General features: G+C 38.1%; 1 protein-coding gene across 3 annotated transcripts in view; it reads right to left on the minus strand.

Annotated features, from left to right (window-relative positions):
* Nucleotides 1-2696: 2696 nt before the first annotated feature.
* Nucleotides 2697-19634, minus strand: part of gfra1a (gdnf family receptor alpha 1a) — a 101943-nt gene continuing 85005 nt past the window's right edge. For all 3 annotated transcript variants that reach the window (XM_042432660.1, XM_042432661.1, XM_042432663.1), the window contains 3 exons: nt 15214-15395; nt 7415-7462; nt 2697-4920 (listed from right to left, as the gene is read on the minus strand). In XM_042432660.1, coding sequence (XP_042288594.1) covers nt 4768-4920; nt 7415-7462; nt 15214-15395 — 383 coding nt within the window. In that variant the 3' untranslated portion in view covers nt 2697-4767. The remainder of the gene's footprint in view (nt 4921-7414; nt 7463-15213; nt 15396-19634) is intronic.

The raw sequence follows: 19634 nt of genomic DNA on the forward strand, positions 1-19634 counted from the left end.
CATACAACACAGATGCTCTGTCAGTGATAAGTGACATTGCACTGCACACTTATATGATTAACAAATTGTCATTCCATTATTTGATTTTAGTCTTATCAAGCTGAAAATCGAGGTAAATTGGTTTCACGGGAGGCCACATGGCTTCGGTCCTTTGTATAAAATGATTTTGTTTCAGTGTTTCTTTGGCAAGAGCAAACCGGATTAGAATTGATTTCAGTCGTAGAAAGCTTTCGTTCACTAAATGAATAAACATCTCAGAAAGTTTGGAGAATGGAAAAGGTATTTTATTGACTTATTGGGGCTGTTTTCACTTCATTCTAACAAATTGACATTGGCTTTTTAGCTGCACTATGACTCGTCAAAACAATCTAACGTTATGGAAGATCACATGGGAGCAAAAAAAAACAGTTTAACCTCTAGTTAAAGGCTTGCAAACTAATATTATCTAATATCATTTTTATGTTATTTGAAAACTGGCATAGTAGAAGTTTCAGAGACAGCTATGTCAAAACATCAGCACATGAAACCCAAACTATCTTCACAGTCAGACACCATTCAGAGTAATATAATAGATTCAAATTGAAGACAGCTGACTCCCTCGGCCGATTGCTTGCAGGAGAACACTGTCAGCTCAGTTCAGGGTGTATGTATGGGATTAACTTATGCCCCATTGTTTCTGGTTTACCTCTTGTGTCTCCCCATGAAGCACCAGATAATACAGTATCATTGAGTGCTCAGCCTGCCTGAGGTGATCCCTCCCCCCCATGTCGGTTGGCCAAAGCTAAAAAGTCATCAGAGACCTCAGATGACTTTCTTTATCCCGTCTCATCTCTTTGCTCTCCATGTCTCCTTTGACTTGGTAACCCGAGGTCGGCAACATTAACTCGCGAGGTCTTATCAGCCTCTCGGGATCACCTCTGATGACCTCAAACTTTCTTTAATCCTTTGTGCCATCTATCTGACTTTTCCAGGTGTCTGCCTCTCGGTTGGGTTTCTTTTTTCATTTTTTGTTCAGTGAAATAACACCAGCGTACAAACAGTCTGGGTGATTTAACAGTTTTTAATTATAACTTTTGTACAATAGATTTTACATTTTCACAAGCTAAGAAGTTAATGATGCCAGATAGCTGAGGGAGTCTGCATCTCCAAAAAAAGCCATTTCTGGTATTTTTAAACAACAGATGGGATGGAGATGGACAGCAAAAATATTCACCATCTCTTTCCTTTGTTTTTTGTCCAAAAGTAAGACCCCAGTTCTGAGGCCTACCGAGCTCAAAGTAGTCTTCAAAGAAAGGTGAACAAACTTTTATAAAGTTTACTTTATCTCATATTCCCTAAGTGGCACAACTAGGAAATTCCAGAGCCCGTGAAGATATGACTCTGGGATTGAAATATAAAAAAATCAGACGTAAGACTCAAGTCTGAGAAAAGTAATCCGTCCCATTTAGAGTTTTTGTTCTCGTAACATTTCTCTTAACTTTCTATCAAAACTGCATACATACAATCTGTGGGAATTCTCCTGCTCTGGTCAAATATATCAATAAAAAGCCAGTAACTGGTATCGTATTTAATATATTTGTTCTTAAACATTGATTTATTCCCTTCTCAACTACCATGCAATTACAAATTCCTTTTGTTGCTCAACTTCTCATCATTGTCACTGTAATTATTTTAGTGGTAAAACCAATATAATTACTGTAACAGCATCAAAAATTCTTTAAAAAAAAAAGCTGAACATCTTCAAATACAAGCTATCTGTGTCCTTCATTCACTTCTACTCATCAAAAGCAAAAATTAGTAAAAGATAGAAAAATAAGTTCAAATCTTAGCCAAAAAAATCAATACTATATTTAAGCAACATCATAAATGGGGCTATGGTACAAAACAATATGCTTAGGAAATACAGTCATATTTAACTACAATAGGAGAGTTACATTGATATCCTCTTTCTCAGATGCAATAATATTCCATAATCATGTACATACTGGGAGAAATATACATATAAGTTGTTATAAAAAACAATATTCTGGCATATTCAATGTACTCTATGTAGTATCTGAATGTCAAAATAGCTCACAATGCTCTGGAATAGAATATCATCAGACATTTATTTGTCCAATTTATAGTTTCAGCCAAGTACATACAGTGCATATACCATGTTTATGCTCGGTAAATAACATTTAAGTTCTACTATACATTATCATGTTTGAGAAGCTACATAAACCCAAGCAGCGTGTCTGAAATGCTCCTGTCGGTGTCCACATGGATAATGTGATTTGCTGAACATGCCACAGTGATGTATGTAAACGTCCTGATCGTGTCTTGTAGGAAAGTCTGTCAAAAGTAAAAGTTTGAATATCCTGTCGAGGGAATTGGAAAACCATTGAATGATTCCGCCTGAAAAAGCTGATGAAAGCAGATGCTCGTCTACATCTGAGAACTGAATGTGATTGCGATGCTGTGGCTTTTTCGAAATTTTTCCCAGCAGTCCTCAGGAGCAGACATACAAAATGCTTGAACAATTTAAACACAGTACATAAGTCACGTGTCACACGTTTGCTGGAGTAAAAAAGAAAAATAGAGAATTGGCTGTTTGCTAATCCCGTCTCCAGTTACAGCGTAGCAACTGTAGCTAGTAACAACCCAAGGAAATAAGTTGTTGATTGGAACTAACACAAGCTAATGTTAGCACTCCTAGTTTACTACTTACAGTAGTAGTATGTATTATTAGCAATCTAACTTATTTTGTGGGATTCTAGGTAACATTTAGAAAAAGCAAAAGCCCAGTTTGGGACCAGTACATCCACTGATTGTGAGCTGGAGTTACCTTACCAGAGTTTAGGGTAACGTTAGCGGCTCTGTCCAGCTCTTTGTTGGGTTTACTCAAGATACTAACTCATCAGTTAATCATCCTTAAAGCCATTTATTTTCTCTCTCATTTGTGTTGCTTGTCCAAGTATGTCTTTCTATATAAAGGCAGAGTTATATTAGAACAAACTAACAGTCTAATCTTACATTTTTCTGATAATGCTGTAGGGCTAATTAGCTCTATCCTGCAATACAACAATGTTGTTCCTTTATTTCCTTCTACATGGATCATCAACTGGTGACTTTTTGTGTGGGACCTACAGTATTAGCTTTAGTTCATATTTCAGTGCGGAGTTAGCAAGATATCCTACATAAAGCCATAAATTGCAGATTAAAAACAAAACAACTTGAGCTGGAAACATCATAAAAGTAATCTGGATAAGTTTTATAGCCAGCACACAGCACTCTATTAATTAGCTGGCTAGCTACAGCTGATAAAATGTTGTCATTTTAGCCAACAAAATGGACGGTCACCAGCTAAAATTGAGAAGCCTACTTTTGTGTACTTCTGTCTGAAATTAAAGGCCAATTCTTCCAAAACTGTGTCTTGCACTAGCATGCAAAGCTTGACAGGTGTAGCAGCAGTAACTAAGGGTGACGGGGCTTAGCAAACGGTCAATTTGAAGAGTTTGCCTCCTCCTCCAACATATTTGACAGTTTCACAATTGAGGCAATAAGTTGTAACACTGAAGTGACAGAAAAAGGATACTTTGAGCTTTGGAGCAATGGAGGCATGAGTTACTGTTGAATATACTCTACAACAATTAGCCTATTTTTTTTTTTTTTGTCCTCAGCTCTTGTTTTTGTGGACGCAGTGCAGCAAAAGTACATCAAAACTCCAAAAAATCATTCAGGTGAAACTGCAGCAGCTTCTCTGTCAGCTTCCATAGAGAAACACTGAACATGGCTTGGACTTTTAACAATTACAAGTATGTACAATCACTAATGAGTCGAGTGGATTCAGCCATCCACAGCAGCGTATAATCTACCGTTCTGTGATCTCTGAGTATCACTCTCTTGGCAAAACAAGGTGTAAAAAAAGGGAGCAGAAAGCCTGGCGCTGTGTGTGTGTTGCTGTGTGTTTCTGTCTGAATGTGTGAATATGTGCAGTATGTGTTTGTGGGTCTTCGCCTGTGTGCTTTTGCCAGCGGCGATGTGTGTTCAGTGTGAGCTACGGTAAAGACAGTTTGGGCGCACATTGCTTTCTGATGTTTAGGTTATTGGTGTTAACTAGGCTCTCAGGTGACATTTTGTCAGGTAAATTATCCAGATGAACTTTTCATTCAGCTAATAAAAATGTAAAATACCAGATCACGTCATTAAAACATACACAAACCACAGAGGAGACTGAATAACACCTAAAAGGCTGCCCAAGTGATAAAATGTAGCCGTTACTGAACTGACTGTGACTTTTAAGCAAAAGATCCCACCTATAGCCTCAACACACAAACAGACGTGAGTGAAAACTGATTTGGCGACTCCAAAAATCGATGCTAATTTACATTGTGTGTACTGTTGTTGTATTAGTGGAATGTGGTCCTCGAGTGTTTTCTCATTTCTGCCCAATCAAGCAACACAGAAGCTTTAAATCCCTTTTTTTTTCTCAACTAACCCAAAGGGAACACACGGCCAAACTGAGTTAACACATAAAGTAGATCACTGTTTAGCACACAGCTGCAATGCAAAAAAACCCAAAAAAAACAACATAAAACAAAGCTTCCCAAAAATTCATTAAAAAAACCAAAGTAGGAATCAAAAGAGAGAGATAGAATCCAGAGGGAAATAAAAGTACAACAGGTATTACTGAGAAGAAAGGATATAATTTCTTGTTTTGCTTTTTCTTTTATACAAATGTGTGTTTGTCAGTCCGTTGTAGTTTGTTGCTGTAAAGCGGTGAGGCTACAAGACGCCCGGCGAGGACAGCGCTGGCAGGATGCAGTACCACAGCCACAGCAGCGGGGGCAGCAGAGAGACCAGACCTGCAGGCCGTCTGGACGCAGCTGAGTTTCTCAGAATGGCGTTGGATGTGCTTGGACCATCTATCTGAGGGTCCTGAGTGAGACACAAAGAAGGGAGAGTTTAGTATGGTAAAAAAATAAAATAAAATGTTCCACATCTGAATCTTTTTTCAAACGAGCTGATTGGCTGAAACCAATTTTAAACCAGATTCCCAGATGTTCCTTGCACCCAAAGGCTGTTTTGGTTTCTGCTGCATGAAGTCAGTGACTAAAGCTCAGTAAAATGTCCTCTTGCAATAAAAACTGAACTTCCCATAACGAAAAAATAAACAGTCTGATCTCTCACTGTTTTTTTCCCTTTCAATAAAGAAGCAAACTGGCTCTACCCTGAAATACAAGAACCATGTTTTTTACATGGACCATCAACTGACGAGGATGCTAACTTTTCACCTGTGACATTAGCTTTAGTCTTATTTTTTGCATTTACAGCCCTGAGTTATAATTGTATCATTTAAGTAGCCATTGCATGCATAGTAAAAGCTCTTTTGCAGGTTTCTTATTTTCAAACGAGACAGCTGGACGTATTAAAAAGTCAGCTGGAGACAGATTTTCCAACCAAATCCTGGATGTAAAGTTTTGTAGCTACTGTAGCTAACTCTGCTTGTTCAAATCTGGCAGTGGCAGCCATTTTTACCATCAAGATCAATGGTTGACATCTAAAATGAGAAGCCTGCTTTTGCCTTGCAGTGAAATCAAGAAGCCACTTTTCCAACAATGAATGACAGACTTTGAGAGGCTTGACGAAGGTAGAGAGAGGGTCGGCTGAAGTGATTCCTCGTTTATCTCGCAACTAAGCTGCTGATATAAACAGTGAGCCTGTGTGTTAAAGTCTGACCTTAAGGCATATGCTTAAGCTGCTGCAAAGGTTCATATACTGTATTTCAACCCCCTCTTGCCGGAGTGTGTTAAGAGACACCTGACGCCTGGTCTCTGGATTTTATCTACAACAGAGTCTGAGATTTTTAACAATAACAACAACAACAGCAGAACATTTCTAGCAAAGTGTCATTGTCACTTTTTTAGGTGTTTAGGTCTTAGAGAAAACCTTTCTTTCCAATGATCTGTTTGCCAGTGGCATCTTATACCAACTGCGACATAAAGTGGACTTAAGTCAAGTCAATTTATTTATAGAGTGCATTTAAAAACAACAAAAGTTGACCAAAGTGCTTTACAGAGATTGAGAAATATAATCAAATGAAAACAGACATAGTTATGAGGATCAAAGGGAAAAAAATAAAGGTGTAGAATAAAATAAATAAAAATGGGATTTAAGTTGGAGTTCGGTTGGTGTTTAATTCATTCATGCAGTATGTGGTATCCTTCAAGGCATTTTAATTCAATAATATCATGTATAAAATTGTCTAAAATGTATGCAGTTGGTATGATGAAGTAAAAAATCGAAAGGTTGTTTTTATAACTAAAATGCCACAGTGGAAAGCTACATTTATGTGTGTGTGTGTGTGTGTGTGTGAGTGCATTTGTATGTGCCACCATGCAGATGTATGTATGTGTATATCGAGTTTCCCCACCAGTCTTTGGCTTGCTAATAAAGCTGCAAGCTAACTGCTGGGTCATCTCCTCCAGACCTGTCCCTGCCTCTATTAAATGTCAGTCCAGTGCATAACAGTGCCTTATTATTGTACAATGACATTTACAGTGAACTTTAAAAGCCACCAGTAAAGCAACGTTCCCATTTCAGCCTCAAAGGAACTACAAAGAACAGGAGTTTACAAAGGAGGCAGGGAGGATTGCCGTGGCAATCACTGTCAGAGGGAGGTCAGAGACTTCCAACAGAGGTTGGATTAGAGTTTGTGGTGATTTGATAACTCGGGCAATTGCCTTGTGATCTTAAATAAAATTGTTTTCTTGGATAAAACGGAGAAACGATTTGAGATTTCATCTCCCAAAACAAGTTTTGTGCAGGTTTTCTCAGGCTAAGATGTCCAAAACTGAAGACATTCAACTTTATCTGAACCACCAGTATCAAGCCATACTGCAGAAAATCAACTTGACTTGACAGCAATTTGTCACTACATGGATTTTGAACCTTTATTTTTTTGTGAAAGTTTTATTATTGTGGTCTTGCAGTCCCAGAATGTGTTTCTTCTCCTCTTCAAGGATGCTCTAATATAAGAAATTTGAGATTTGGCTGCTTAATGGTTTAACTGCAAAACAATTGTAAACAAATAAGTAAATGGGTCAAATGCTTACTGTGATTGCCTGCATGATGCTCATGTTTTAAGGGAACAGTTTATTTAATTGAAAACAATGATTGTCTAGAATGTAGGAAATTAATAAAAAGTTATGTCAAGTATATGTGATTTGTAATTAATGTGGTGAAACTTGTAAATCAGCTCAAACATTCTTTAAACCTTCAGCTGTTTTTTTCTTGTCATACTCAAAGTCAAGTGTTTTACATTAACCAGAAGTTTAAATGGAAGTAGAACATGGAAAATACAGTCAATATACACATTGTCTCATGATTGCAATTGCATTTTATCATACAATATAACTGACAATAAACTTACCACACATAAGACGCCATCAACAGTTGAGTTTGACTTCAATTTCTGAGCCTGCAAAAGACAGACAAATCACAATCCAACCTCCAAAAAAACACAAGAAAATGAAGATTCCTGTTTATAGTTATACTTTTTGTTGATGTCAATGATCCAAATGAACAGATTATAAATTCCAGATGCAGCATCCGACTTTGGGATGGACAAGATCTGAAACGTATTATGGTCTAAACTGGTTTATCAGCAACACATCCGCATCGAAATCAGATCTGCATCCTTCCCTTCAAGCTATGGGGTAACTGAGTTTGCTTGGATATCAAATCTTTGAGGATATCTGTACAGAACCAGTCAGACACACCTGAGAAAGTGTGTCCAAACCTTCGACTGGCACTGTATGTATTTTGCACATCATCATGACGACACAACAGATTTTTGGTGCTCTGACAACCGTCACGCTGAGCCCAAACTGAAAGTCGACACAGAATCTGCAGTAATTAATTTGCTCTGATCAACAAATCAATGTTGCCATGCAAAATCTAATTAGACTGAAAATGCTGCCGATATGTTTACACAACAGGTACAAACCAGACACGGGCATCAGCGTTCAAGTAGTTTAGCAAAACTCCAAATAGCCATCACATCACATTCAGTGTATACAGTTCTGACAGCTCCATACCGGTCTGATCATAAAAGCAGATCAGACAATAAAACTGAAAACTAAGCTAAATTGGAAAAAAAAAAAACTACAATAACCTTGGAGAGTTTACCCAGAGAGCCTGTTAAATTTTAATGCGTCTGATATTTACACTGAGAGGAGAAGAAGAGCGAGGCTGAGCACAGAGGGACAGTCAAACCCTGACTCTGATTTCATCTCAGATTTATCATTCAATGGCTGTCGCACGCTAAAAACACACCGTCTCTGATTCTCTCTCTCTCTCCTACAAACACACACACACACACAAACAAACTTGTCCCGTGTGTAAACGGAGGGTAGAAGCTGCTCTGTGACGACAGCGGTGAGCGTTGCTTTGATAGCACGTGTGTTTTTTAATGTGTTTCATAGAATATTAATAGAGGACTGTTAAAATTACAGCATGTGCGATGGACAAGATCTGTGTTATATACCTAAATAACAAAATATGTTCTTGTTACTGTCTTCAAATGACTCATGTTACAAAATCTACTCATATGAGTGTTTTCTAATTGGTCACCTTGATAGTTCAGGTCTGGCTCGGCTAGCTAAACTGTTTGGGAAAGATTGTGGTCATGAAACTGAGTGTTTGCAGGAGAAGAAATGCAAACTGTAGTCTCCACTGGATGGTTGAACATTATATGTCCAACCCTCTTCCCCAAGACTTCTTGCAGCAGTCATCATCATTCTACTTCTGCCTTTGCTACTGAACGTAAACTTATATCATTTAAATAAATAACCTTCTGCATTTATCCAACAAATACAACTGGCTGTGTTCACAGTGGGAAGCCAGTAAAGTTTCTTGTTGCTGTAGTAGTGTTGGAGAGGGGACGTGAATTGCGGTCTCCAATGTGGAAGTCACACATTGTACACCCAACCATCCACCCTTACCGCCTTTAAGACTTTTTGCAGAGCTATGACGACACCCTGTTACTTCAGCCTTTGCTACTGAGAGAGGACCCTTGTCAAGAAAACATGAACAGGACTTTTTAAGTGTTTGAACAGATGACCAGTGCTGCCAATTTTCTGGAGAAAGTTTTAGGCAACTAAAACACTTTCTCTGTATTCACGATGGATCAAATGATTATGTGTATGTGAAACTGCTCACTTTAGACAGAGAGTTATCACCCGGCTGGCTTTGCAGAGTGTTTTTGGCATCTTTTAGTTGTTTTGGTTTTACGGCTCCCAACTTAACTGTTTTGGTTCAGTCTCAATGATTTAATCAAACTCATTTCCAGCAGCAGCAGGATGTTGTTTACAGCAAAAAAGCTCTGATAAAGCCACAGTGGGAAGGTCAGCAGATTGTCTGTAGACGGACAATGTACTAATGACTAGTGGAGCATTTAGCAGACAGATAAAAAGCCAGATATTTCCCTCAGGAGTTGTCGGAGACCAAACCAAAGCTGGAAGGAGACTGAATATTGGATTTCAATTTGTAAATTCACATGAAACACATGAAACATGCTAACCCTGCTCTGTTATTGATGTGAAAATAGGCCATGTAAGCTAAGGCAAATAAGTGTGCTAACATGTTAGCCACATCAACTTTATAACATGATAAATACTGTGTTTACTGATTGTTTGACTGCCCCCAAGTAGCCAAAAAAACCCAGTGAATGCAGGTTTGATTGTTGGCCTCTTAAAGAACGCAAAATCTTCTGTCCTACATAAATGTTGGCTGCACTCCACACCCACTCACCCTGACCTCCATATCCTCACTTTCCGCTTACATCAAGTGCTCGTTACCTTCAGCACTGGCACTGAACCTTAATTGGACTTAAACTGTGCGCTGCAGAATCAAAAGAGATGAACTGATTTTCCAGAGAGGCGGAGATGGAAATTTAATATTAAATATGTTTATCCAAAAAAAAAAGTAGATAATCTCAATGCATGAGCAGACATCGGATCTGGAGCGATTTTAATATTTTTAATAAGGAGCAACTAATATAATATCGACATAAAGCATGTTTACCTCAGAGGAATGCATGCTCTATGCACTTAATTAAAAAACTACAACATGACTCCATGAGGGAAAAAAATGAATACAATCAAGTTGCAACCAGAAAAAATGACAAATGTACAGATAAACATGGCATTTATTCAGAGATGATGCATCACATTGGTGCTCTTCATTCTCTCCTCTGTTTCTGTACTCTTCAGGTTAATTTCAAAACAGATCGGAAGTGATTACCACTTGTGTTGATTGCAAGCTCAAGATGAGTTGATTCTCTGATTTGAAGAGAGGGCCATGTAATCAACGTCTGAACAACTTATATTTTAGATCTGTTTACTGTAAACGAAGCATCTGGTTGAGAGTTTGGTACTTTCTGCAGTAGTTTGTGGCTCAAGATAAGAAATCTGCTTTTGCTCCTTTTGCATCTAATGACCTGCACACTAAATCTCTGTATTGAGGATGGATGTTGTAAGCGAATGCAACTACAGTTTTGGCTTATGGGTATTTGTGTGTGTGTGTGTTTGTGCGCATAGGCTGTAGGTGTGGCAGAATAATAAATGGCTCCAGTGTACAGTATAGTGAATTCAGGCCAAAAACAGGGATGTACAGAATATAGCAGGCATGGTAATACAGAAAGTGACAAACTGCATTCTGTTATTACACCTTTGCTTCTGTGCTAAACTGGAAAAAAAAGCGAAAGCTCCTGTGGAATGATGTCTATAAATCATGTTGTATTTGCAGGCCTCTGCATAAAGACTCAAACACAAGAATAAGCAAAGACTTTCAAGCGTAGTAGCAGAAAAAAATTGAGTAGCACGATGACTAAACACAACCTTCATCAGTTTTGTGTTTTCATGATAAGGTCCCATCTGTGTTCAGAGTCATTGTTCGGATGCATTAAAAGTTAAAAACACTTTCACATCTCAGAACAGACAATAATGATAATAGTCTGAAATCCTAAAGGCATATTTGACAGTCAAACATTTGTACAATTACACATCGTTGTGAATCTTAGGATGTCGATTCCATTTAGAAGTAGAGCTCCATCTGCGGCTGCACTGGTTTTATTGTCATTATAATGTCTCTTCTATGATTCAAATCTTACAAATTCAGCAATTTAGAAGGCTCGTCTTGCTGAAATAAGAGATAAAATTAAAAAGGGTCCCAATCTGTGATCCAAATGTAATCATCCAACGTCATAACAGCACTCAAAACTCAGGATCAGAACCTGAGTTTTGTCTTTTAATTTTTATTTTTTTTTAATTATTATGATTATGATTATCATTATTATTATTATTATTATCATCTCTGTGACTTCTCCCTCCATCCCAATACAACACAAGCCAATGGAATTACATTAAAAAATTCAAGCATAGTGAACATTTGTAAAGGGACTATTTCTTTGGTAGAAAGTAGTTCCCATCAAAACGTTTGTTTACAATATATTCTGAGGATTATCTAGAGTTCCTCCAAAACACAGCTGATGAATTTTTCAAATGTAATTTATTTCAATCCTGTGAGCATCACAAATGAAATCCCAGCGACCTCCACTGAATTGAGGTGGAAGCAGAAATCTTACCGGAGATGGTAAAACCTTGTAAATAAAGCCAAATTTATCCACGGGTAGATACCACTGAGGGTTTTTTTTTTTGTAATTTAAATGAACTGACCCTTTAAATTACAGTACATGCACATGTAAATCATATAAACCTTTGCATACCTTGTAAGTATCCTATTATATTAAACAACTGCAGTGGCTTATTTCCAATTCAAAAAATATTTGGACATCAACAAAACGAAAATATATTCCTGCCTCGTGTCCCCGTGTTTTGGATTTGCTTAATACCTGCCTGTTCTAAAAAGTCACATTAGCATGTGGTAGATTTCCATATTTGTCCAGGGCACTTCCTGCCTGCTTTGGAGTCAACTATATTCATAAGAACAGGCTGATGTAGCCCTGGGGCTTGCAAACTGTGTGTCTGCACTCTGGCATGTGTGTGTTTATGTTGTTTTATCTGTGCTAGGTTTGCTGTGGGCTCTTCAGCACCACACCACAGTGTGATGAATAAAAAAAAAAAAAAAAAAAAGGCCTTAGTGTTTTAATTTCCTCTAAAACCTCAAGAGAAAGAATAATAAGAAGGCTTCCTCTCACGTCACACAAAGAAAGAGGAAAAATAAAAAACACAAGGAGAGAAAATTATACTTTTGAGTAAATGAAATGAAGACTAAATGGAAAGCTGGATCTCATCTAATTTAGTCTGAAGCTTATAGTTAAAAGCACTTTTTTCTCCCATCTTCACAAAGCAGTTGAACTTGATTTGTGAACATTACCGAAGGGAAAGAGAAAGGCTCGCAGGTCTCAAGCTGCCCCGGTTCCTAAAAAGAAAGACCTCACTGGAAAGATGGTTACACCTTCTGCTTTCTTCCCTCTCTGCTCTTTGATTCTTTACTTTCGCATTGAGGTAAATGCACCACCGTTAAGTGTTGCTGGGCTGTCACTGGCTGGAAGAGGAGAGACTCTGAGTTACTGGTTAATGGTTGTTATTCTGCGTGTGTGTGTGTGTGTGTGTGTGTGTGTGTGTGTGTGTGTGTGTGTGTGAAAGAGACAGAGAGATCAGTGAGGAGAGTGGAGTGAGTTTTCTGACAGGCCTGTCCCCTGAGTGTGTCATTACAAGAGCATAGGCTGCCTTGATGCCTCCGTTCACACACAAAACCATACACACATACACGCAAGCAACCACGCTGATACACACACACACACACACACACACCACAGAGAAGTGGTTTAACACAACAACTCTCTCATTAACTTGTACTTGACGTACTATCAGAGCAGTGCCAACAGCACACACGCACCAGTACACCAACAAAGCTCATTATCAGTACGGACTATGTGTATGTGTGTGTGTGTGTGTGTGTGTGTGTGTGTGTGTTTGCGTGTGTGTGTGTGTGTTGAGAGCGAGTGAGAGGACTTGCATTTGTGTATATTTTTGTGTGCAGCCAGGAATGTGTAATTGCATCCATCCGCAGTATCTGTGTGTGTTGTGCTAACTAAATTTGCAGGACCGTATGTCTGCATGTGTGTGTGTGTGTGTGTGTGTTTGTGAGGCGGTACAATTAAATTCTAGTCTTGTACTTTCTGAAAGCAGTCCTGAAAAAAGTTAAAGGCGCAATCTCTCTAAATTCATAACACACGACCGGTAGCTGCTGCGACTCCTAAATTCACTGACAGGACTTTTCAAGAGGGCTGATCTGATCTCAGACCTTTACAAACACTTTGAGAGTGTTGAAAAGACTGTGCTAATTTTGTGTATTATTAATGTTTTAATGTTACTGAATATCAAATTTGATTTCATCACTATGAAACTAAGACTTAATGGCGGGTCTCTGAACAAGAAAATGTTTGTAGCTTCTACAAAAAGACTTAAAAAAAACTTGCAAATGAACAGCGGCTCTGTTTACAGAGGATGCACATTTCTAGGTCTATGTTTTTATTCTGTGGCTCTACTGGAATATCTTTGCATGATTTCCAGTTAAAAACTCCTTATTTATCTTATACTGGCTCTTAATGCAGCCCCTCAGTTCAGCCTCTGTCTGAAACAGGCTGTTTTAGCTCCTGTCTCTTTAAGGCCCCGCCCTCCTGATGGGCCCACTCTGTTCTGATTGGCAGATGCTGCCGAGGGGCGGCAACAAATTTTGGAAATTTGACTGTTTAACATAGACATTATAACAGTAAAAAAAATCACAAAAAGCATCATATGTCTCCTTTAAAGCATAATATTCTCCTGTGCAGCGACAACAAATCAGAAAGTCTGATGTTTGCAACAGCGAGGCACATCACAACACAAACATTAAAAAAAATATGTGTATAGTTAAGATGGCTGTTTGCAGTAAGAAATGATAAAGGTTGATTCCAATTTAAAACTGCCGGAGGATTTTCTGTAAATGTCTGTAAACAATAACTGCGGTAATTTTATGATGCTGCATGGGGTTGCAATATTATTGTGTTATGTGAAACGGCTCTTTAAGTCCCTATCATCGCTCTGTTGATAATGACAGTATTATCCTCACTTCCTCCCTGACCCAGGAGGAGCCCATCACTGGTGTTCAGGATTGCTGCCAGTGATCCCTCTGTTTCATCAGCCAGATAAGTGTTGCTCCTGTAGAGCAAGAGAGGCTGCTCCGACTGAGAAATACAGTTTCAGAGTCTTATCAAGGCAGCGGTGGGGCTGGCACATACAGGTTCACAGAGGGATCTATACATGAGTGTGCCAACAGCTGATCGTACACACCGGCCAACACACATCAGGATAAATACATGAACAACACAAGCTGGACTATTAATTCAATACTACTGCAATAGATGGAATCAAAAATAAAATAGTTGCACAAAATAGTTTCTGTAAGGTGAGATTCCATATACTGCTCAGCTCAAAAGTCTTGTTTTTGTACTTGATATCGACAAATAATACAACCAGGATTATCATAACTATGTTGGAAAAGTTACATCAAAAATGTTTTTCTTGTTTTTTACACATAAACCGGTTTAGAAGTTTAAATAAAGACACGGAGCAACATTTTCTGTCCACCTGACGAATCTAATCAAGTAAGCTGTAAGCTCTGATATGGTCTCCACTAACTCTACTAACTACTGCTTGTCTGAGTTTCTTTACTGTTTTTTTTTTTATGGATGTATATATTAGACTTAGCTGCACCTTCTACTTGCAACTGAAGAATCAAAATGAGCTAAAAGAAGCAAAAAGCTACACAGTTTTGTAGAGTCGGGTGTTAATTCTCAGTGAGTGTGAACAATCCTCACTTTACATTCAGTAATTGCTTACTGCAGGTGTAACTCAACGTCGGTATTCGGTATTGTGAGAACGCTGCATTAACAAATGGAGCCTGTCAGAATGTAAAAAGAGGTAGAATGTGAGAGGATGAAGAGGCAGTGATGTAGAAAATGTAGAAAGACTAAAAGCTTTGGAAATCCAGATATTGAACAATCCATAAAAAGATAAGTTTTGTTTTATATATAAAAAGAAAGGTTTTGGGAAATCTTTTAATGTCCAGGGATCAGATTTGTCCCAGGCTGGATGGAAAACCAAAGTCGTCGTCAGAATCCAACAGTAGCTTCATCCTGCGAGTGTGTGTGTGTCTCTTTACCTGTAGACTGCCACAGAAGTGGTAGATGCCAGGGTCTGTGTTGATGTGGTTGTCGATGGTGTTGGGGTTGCGTTCGCGGTTCCTCTGGTAGGGCGTGGTGGTGGAGGTGGTGGTCTGGACGGGGGACATCGGCTGCCACATCCCGACATCTGTCCCGTTCCCGAAGGCCTGGATGGCGTTACCTACAGAGAGAAAGACAGAGCTTATTAGTTTCTTACTATGAATGATGAGGTCCAACATGAACACGTTTCTTTTTTATTATTCTTGCCAAAGTTGGAACTCTGTCATCATAAAAAAACAAACAACAAATAAAAAGTTAACCAAATTAATGATCGCAATAAAAGACAACAATTGCCACAAAAGTGTTTATATGTGACGGTCAGAAATCATAAAGAGGAACGCTCGGCACTAAAAATGTACCGCTGTGCTTTCTAAAATAAATATTTTACTACTTCTGTAGTTATGAAAAAGCAAAGTACCTGTCGCACCTGCCGTGATACTGAACCTCCTGCTGACAACATGTTCACCAGCCAATCCAGAGTATATACACATGTATATTCCTAAAATAAGCCAATTTTATTGATTTATTTATTTTTCATAGTAAGCAAGTTTGTTCTGACTTCATTTTTTATCCAGATTGAGCTCTTCATGTAGTTATTTAACTGGTAAAACATCACTTAACACAACAGAAACACTCATTGTAAATCCAAGCAGGTCATTTTAGCACCAAGCTGGATCTTATCATGAATCACCTGCTTGTTAGTCCCTGTGTTAAAATAAAGCCAGCCTAAAACCACAATTAAAGGTGAGTTAGAAGGTACTTAAGTTTTGTTATCACTTCCCTCCATTATAAATTCACCACACAGTCAAAAACCTGAGTGCTGATGTGGCTATTTACCATTAGAGTCCATTAGTGGCCCTATTAATAGCCTTCTATGGCTTTGATGTAAAAGACACACACACACACACACACACACACACACACACACACACACACACATCAGAGGAAAGCTGAGCTTTACAGAGCTGCTGTTTGAACGTAATGATATTCTTCCCTGCAACAGTGAATTATGACCCTGATACCGTGGTAAAGGAAGGGAAACCTGATCTGCATACAAGCTCTTTAACCCCATTGAAATGCTCATACATACATACATGTGCAAAGACACATGGTGACGTCTACATGATGTACAGCATATATTCACATTGTTGGACCGAGTAGTTGTTTTTCACTGTATTTCACTGTATTCTTCACCATATTTAAAGCCAACAGAATGACAAAACAACAAAAACTGTAGTACTATTCCACATGTAAGGGTGGTGCAGGTGTTTTATTTTAATTAACAATAAAAATAAATATATAAAATGTGCAAACACAATTCCTAATTATCATTTGATAAGTTTTTGGAGGCTTTAAATAGAAAAACAAATACAAAATTACAACTAATAATGAATAAATGTAACAACAAAAGCAAACCAAACTAATAAAAAAAAAGGTTCCTGTGCTGGCAGAACTAAACAAAACAAACTAAACAAAATATTTCTGTTTTCATGTGATGGTCATTGATTTAGTCATTTATCTGTCTCCCAATAAAATATCTTTTCATACAGAGTTTATCAATACAAGCTTTCATGAACCATCGGTCTTTTATTTCCTTTACTGTCTCCGTGCAGATACACTATAAACACTTTGAACAACTCATACAGTGCTATTAAGTTATAAAACATTTGTTTGAAGATGTAGCACAATAAGTGATATTGACTTTTACCTGCCTGAATAAGTGCTCTGTCTCTCAGGATGTTGGCATCAGCCTGAATTGTTCTGCTTTGTGCTTCAGGAGGGTTTCAAGTCTATCAGGTCAAAAAATTAACATTGATTTCTTGAAACAAATGAACATTTCTTCTAAACTTGACTAAGTACTTTTAGTTGCTCAAAGATTAACCTGAGCCTAACAAAAGAGGCAGCAGGTCATTTTGGTCATTTTTAAAATGCACCACAAAAATCCTACTTCTTTTGTTGCTGTTTTGGTTTGAGGACCTGTTGAGTAACAGTAAAGTTGTGACTCTCTTTGGATTTTGTCATTCAAAAGTCTTATAGTCTAGTAGGAAGGGGGGGTTCCCATGCACCCCACTGATATATTTTTTGAACTTAGTTTTTTGTAATCCTCAAGGTGTCTAGTAAACAAATTTTCATGCTCCCAACTCGAAATATTGTCCCATGGGTCCGTTTGGCGGCCATCTTTGCGGCCATCTTGGATTTCTGGCGGAAATTGAAAATTGACATAACTTTTGAACAAGACATCATACAGAGACAAATGACCCCATTTTTCTATATAATTTTGGCATGAGGAATTGATTGAGATGGTTATTGTAGTCATTTTATCAAGTTTGGTATATTGAAACTTGAAAAATAAGAAAGAAGTCTGTATAATTTACACTCAAAATCTTGCAAAATGACTGTCTACATATGGGTGTACATATGACGCTTGATAAATATATACACAGTGTTATTACACATCTTGACATAAAGAAGTAAGTCAGCAAATTTGTGAATCAATTCTCAGTCCACACTTTTACATTAGGATACCCTAAAAATGTCCTGCAGGGCTGAGGGAGCACCTGCAGTATCACCACTGTTTTCAATATCCTCCAGATGTTGAAGAATGTTTGATGGCGGGTATTTATTCAGTCAGTGACCTGCCCTTGTATTCTTATTATTATTCTTATGGTCTTCTCTGAAGGCAACCGTGGCAGCGTTCCCTTATTCCTGCTGACCTAGTTCAAGATATTTACTTAAGTGGAACCGGAGGAACCTTCTCCGAGTGTGCTTGACATCTGAGCAGGTCAGAATTACCCTCAGTCTTCTCAACAGCTTGCTTTATAGCAGACTTTGCAAAGGTGATCTTAATAAGATCACAAGACCTCAAATTAAGACTATGAAGTGAAGTAGTCAACTTCTTTAGATTCGTAATCACCTCAGGATTGACTCTTATGTTTGGACGGACTTGAACACATATTGTTCAGAGCCACTTTACCCAGCACGGTCTCAACCTCCTGTCCTCTATCGTTTCCTTCCTCTCCTCTGTGGAAGTGGCTTCTGCTTAAACTCACCCTGACCTAGAAAGAACCTTTGAGTTTGTTCCACTCTGCACATTTAATAAACGTGACTATTAATCTTGAGTTAAGTAGAGCCGGAGACTCCTTCACTTCATCTGCTTTGCTGAATTGACCTCTGGAAAGACCAGACATCCCAAAAGATGGAGATACTCTCTCTATCACATAGACAAACAGACTTTTTCATAATTGCTTTCATTTATGTTGACGCTATAGAGCTATAAAGGTCATTATTGTGATATGAATCCCAGGTTAGAAGATGATGAGACAAATTACAACTAATTTCAGGTCTCATATCAAAGAAATAAACTGAAATTTTGTAATTTGTTAAACACATAAGTGATTAAAAAAAGAAATGAAGTATAAAAAGCTGCACAAATGCGCCGCCATTCATATCACATTTGCAATAATCAGCACAAAATAAGTAATTGTTGTTTATATCCTGCAGGCCTGACGTGTGCTTTTGCTCACAAATGTGCATGTGCATATTTAATTTTTTGCTTATCCGCGTGAACATGTGATTGTGTTGGTGGAGGCTTTGTGTCGAGACAGCAGAAGGCTGATGAGCGTACTGTAAGTGTTGATGGGCTCTTTCGGAGCTTCTTTGTCTCCTCATCTCAGACCTAATTACTCTCACAGCGCAGTGACCGTGTGTGGAAAACAGTTTGCATCTCAAATGAAGCCTCAGAACGTGAAGAGAAATATGTATATATGTGTGTTTAGTTGATTCCTGTTTCCTAAAATGTAATAAATATTCTATATCATTGTATTCATACATGCATTGTCCATTATTCCCAATCAATTCAACTGCCTCTGAAGACTTACATTGTCTTTTCCATCAGTAACTATAGAAACACCACTTCAGAGTTTGTTTGTAGATTAAAAATAAATCTAATCCAATTATATGACATATGCATTTTTATCTTCACTTTGTATACCATACTGTAATTTCAGTATCATGGCACTGACCTGTGTTTGCTTTACAAGATAGCGCATTAGCTTGTAGCTACTTGACCTCATTAGCTTCAATGAGGAATGATAACAATGCTAACATTATGTTTAGATCACGTAAAGGCTAAAAACTTTCTACATATTCAAATTAAAGCATTTTAGTGCAGATGTTTCATTGTAACGATGGACTGAAAATGTTATGGACACACCTGTGAACATGAATACAAATATATTATGGATCAGGTGGAGTTAGGCAAAACAAGCCTCTAGGCAGAGTATGTACAGCGTTTCCAATCAGGGTAAATGTGCCGTTTTTACCACTTCAACGGTTTCACCGCACTTCATACGAGGTGAAA

This window comes from Thunnus maccoyii, chromosome 14 (assembly GCF_910596095.1).
Source record: "Thunnus maccoyii chromosome 14, fThuMac1.1, whole genome shotgun sequence".
NCBI classification, from domain to species: Eukaryota; Metazoa; Chordata; class Actinopteri; order Scombriformes; family Scombridae; genus Thunnus; species Thunnus maccoyii.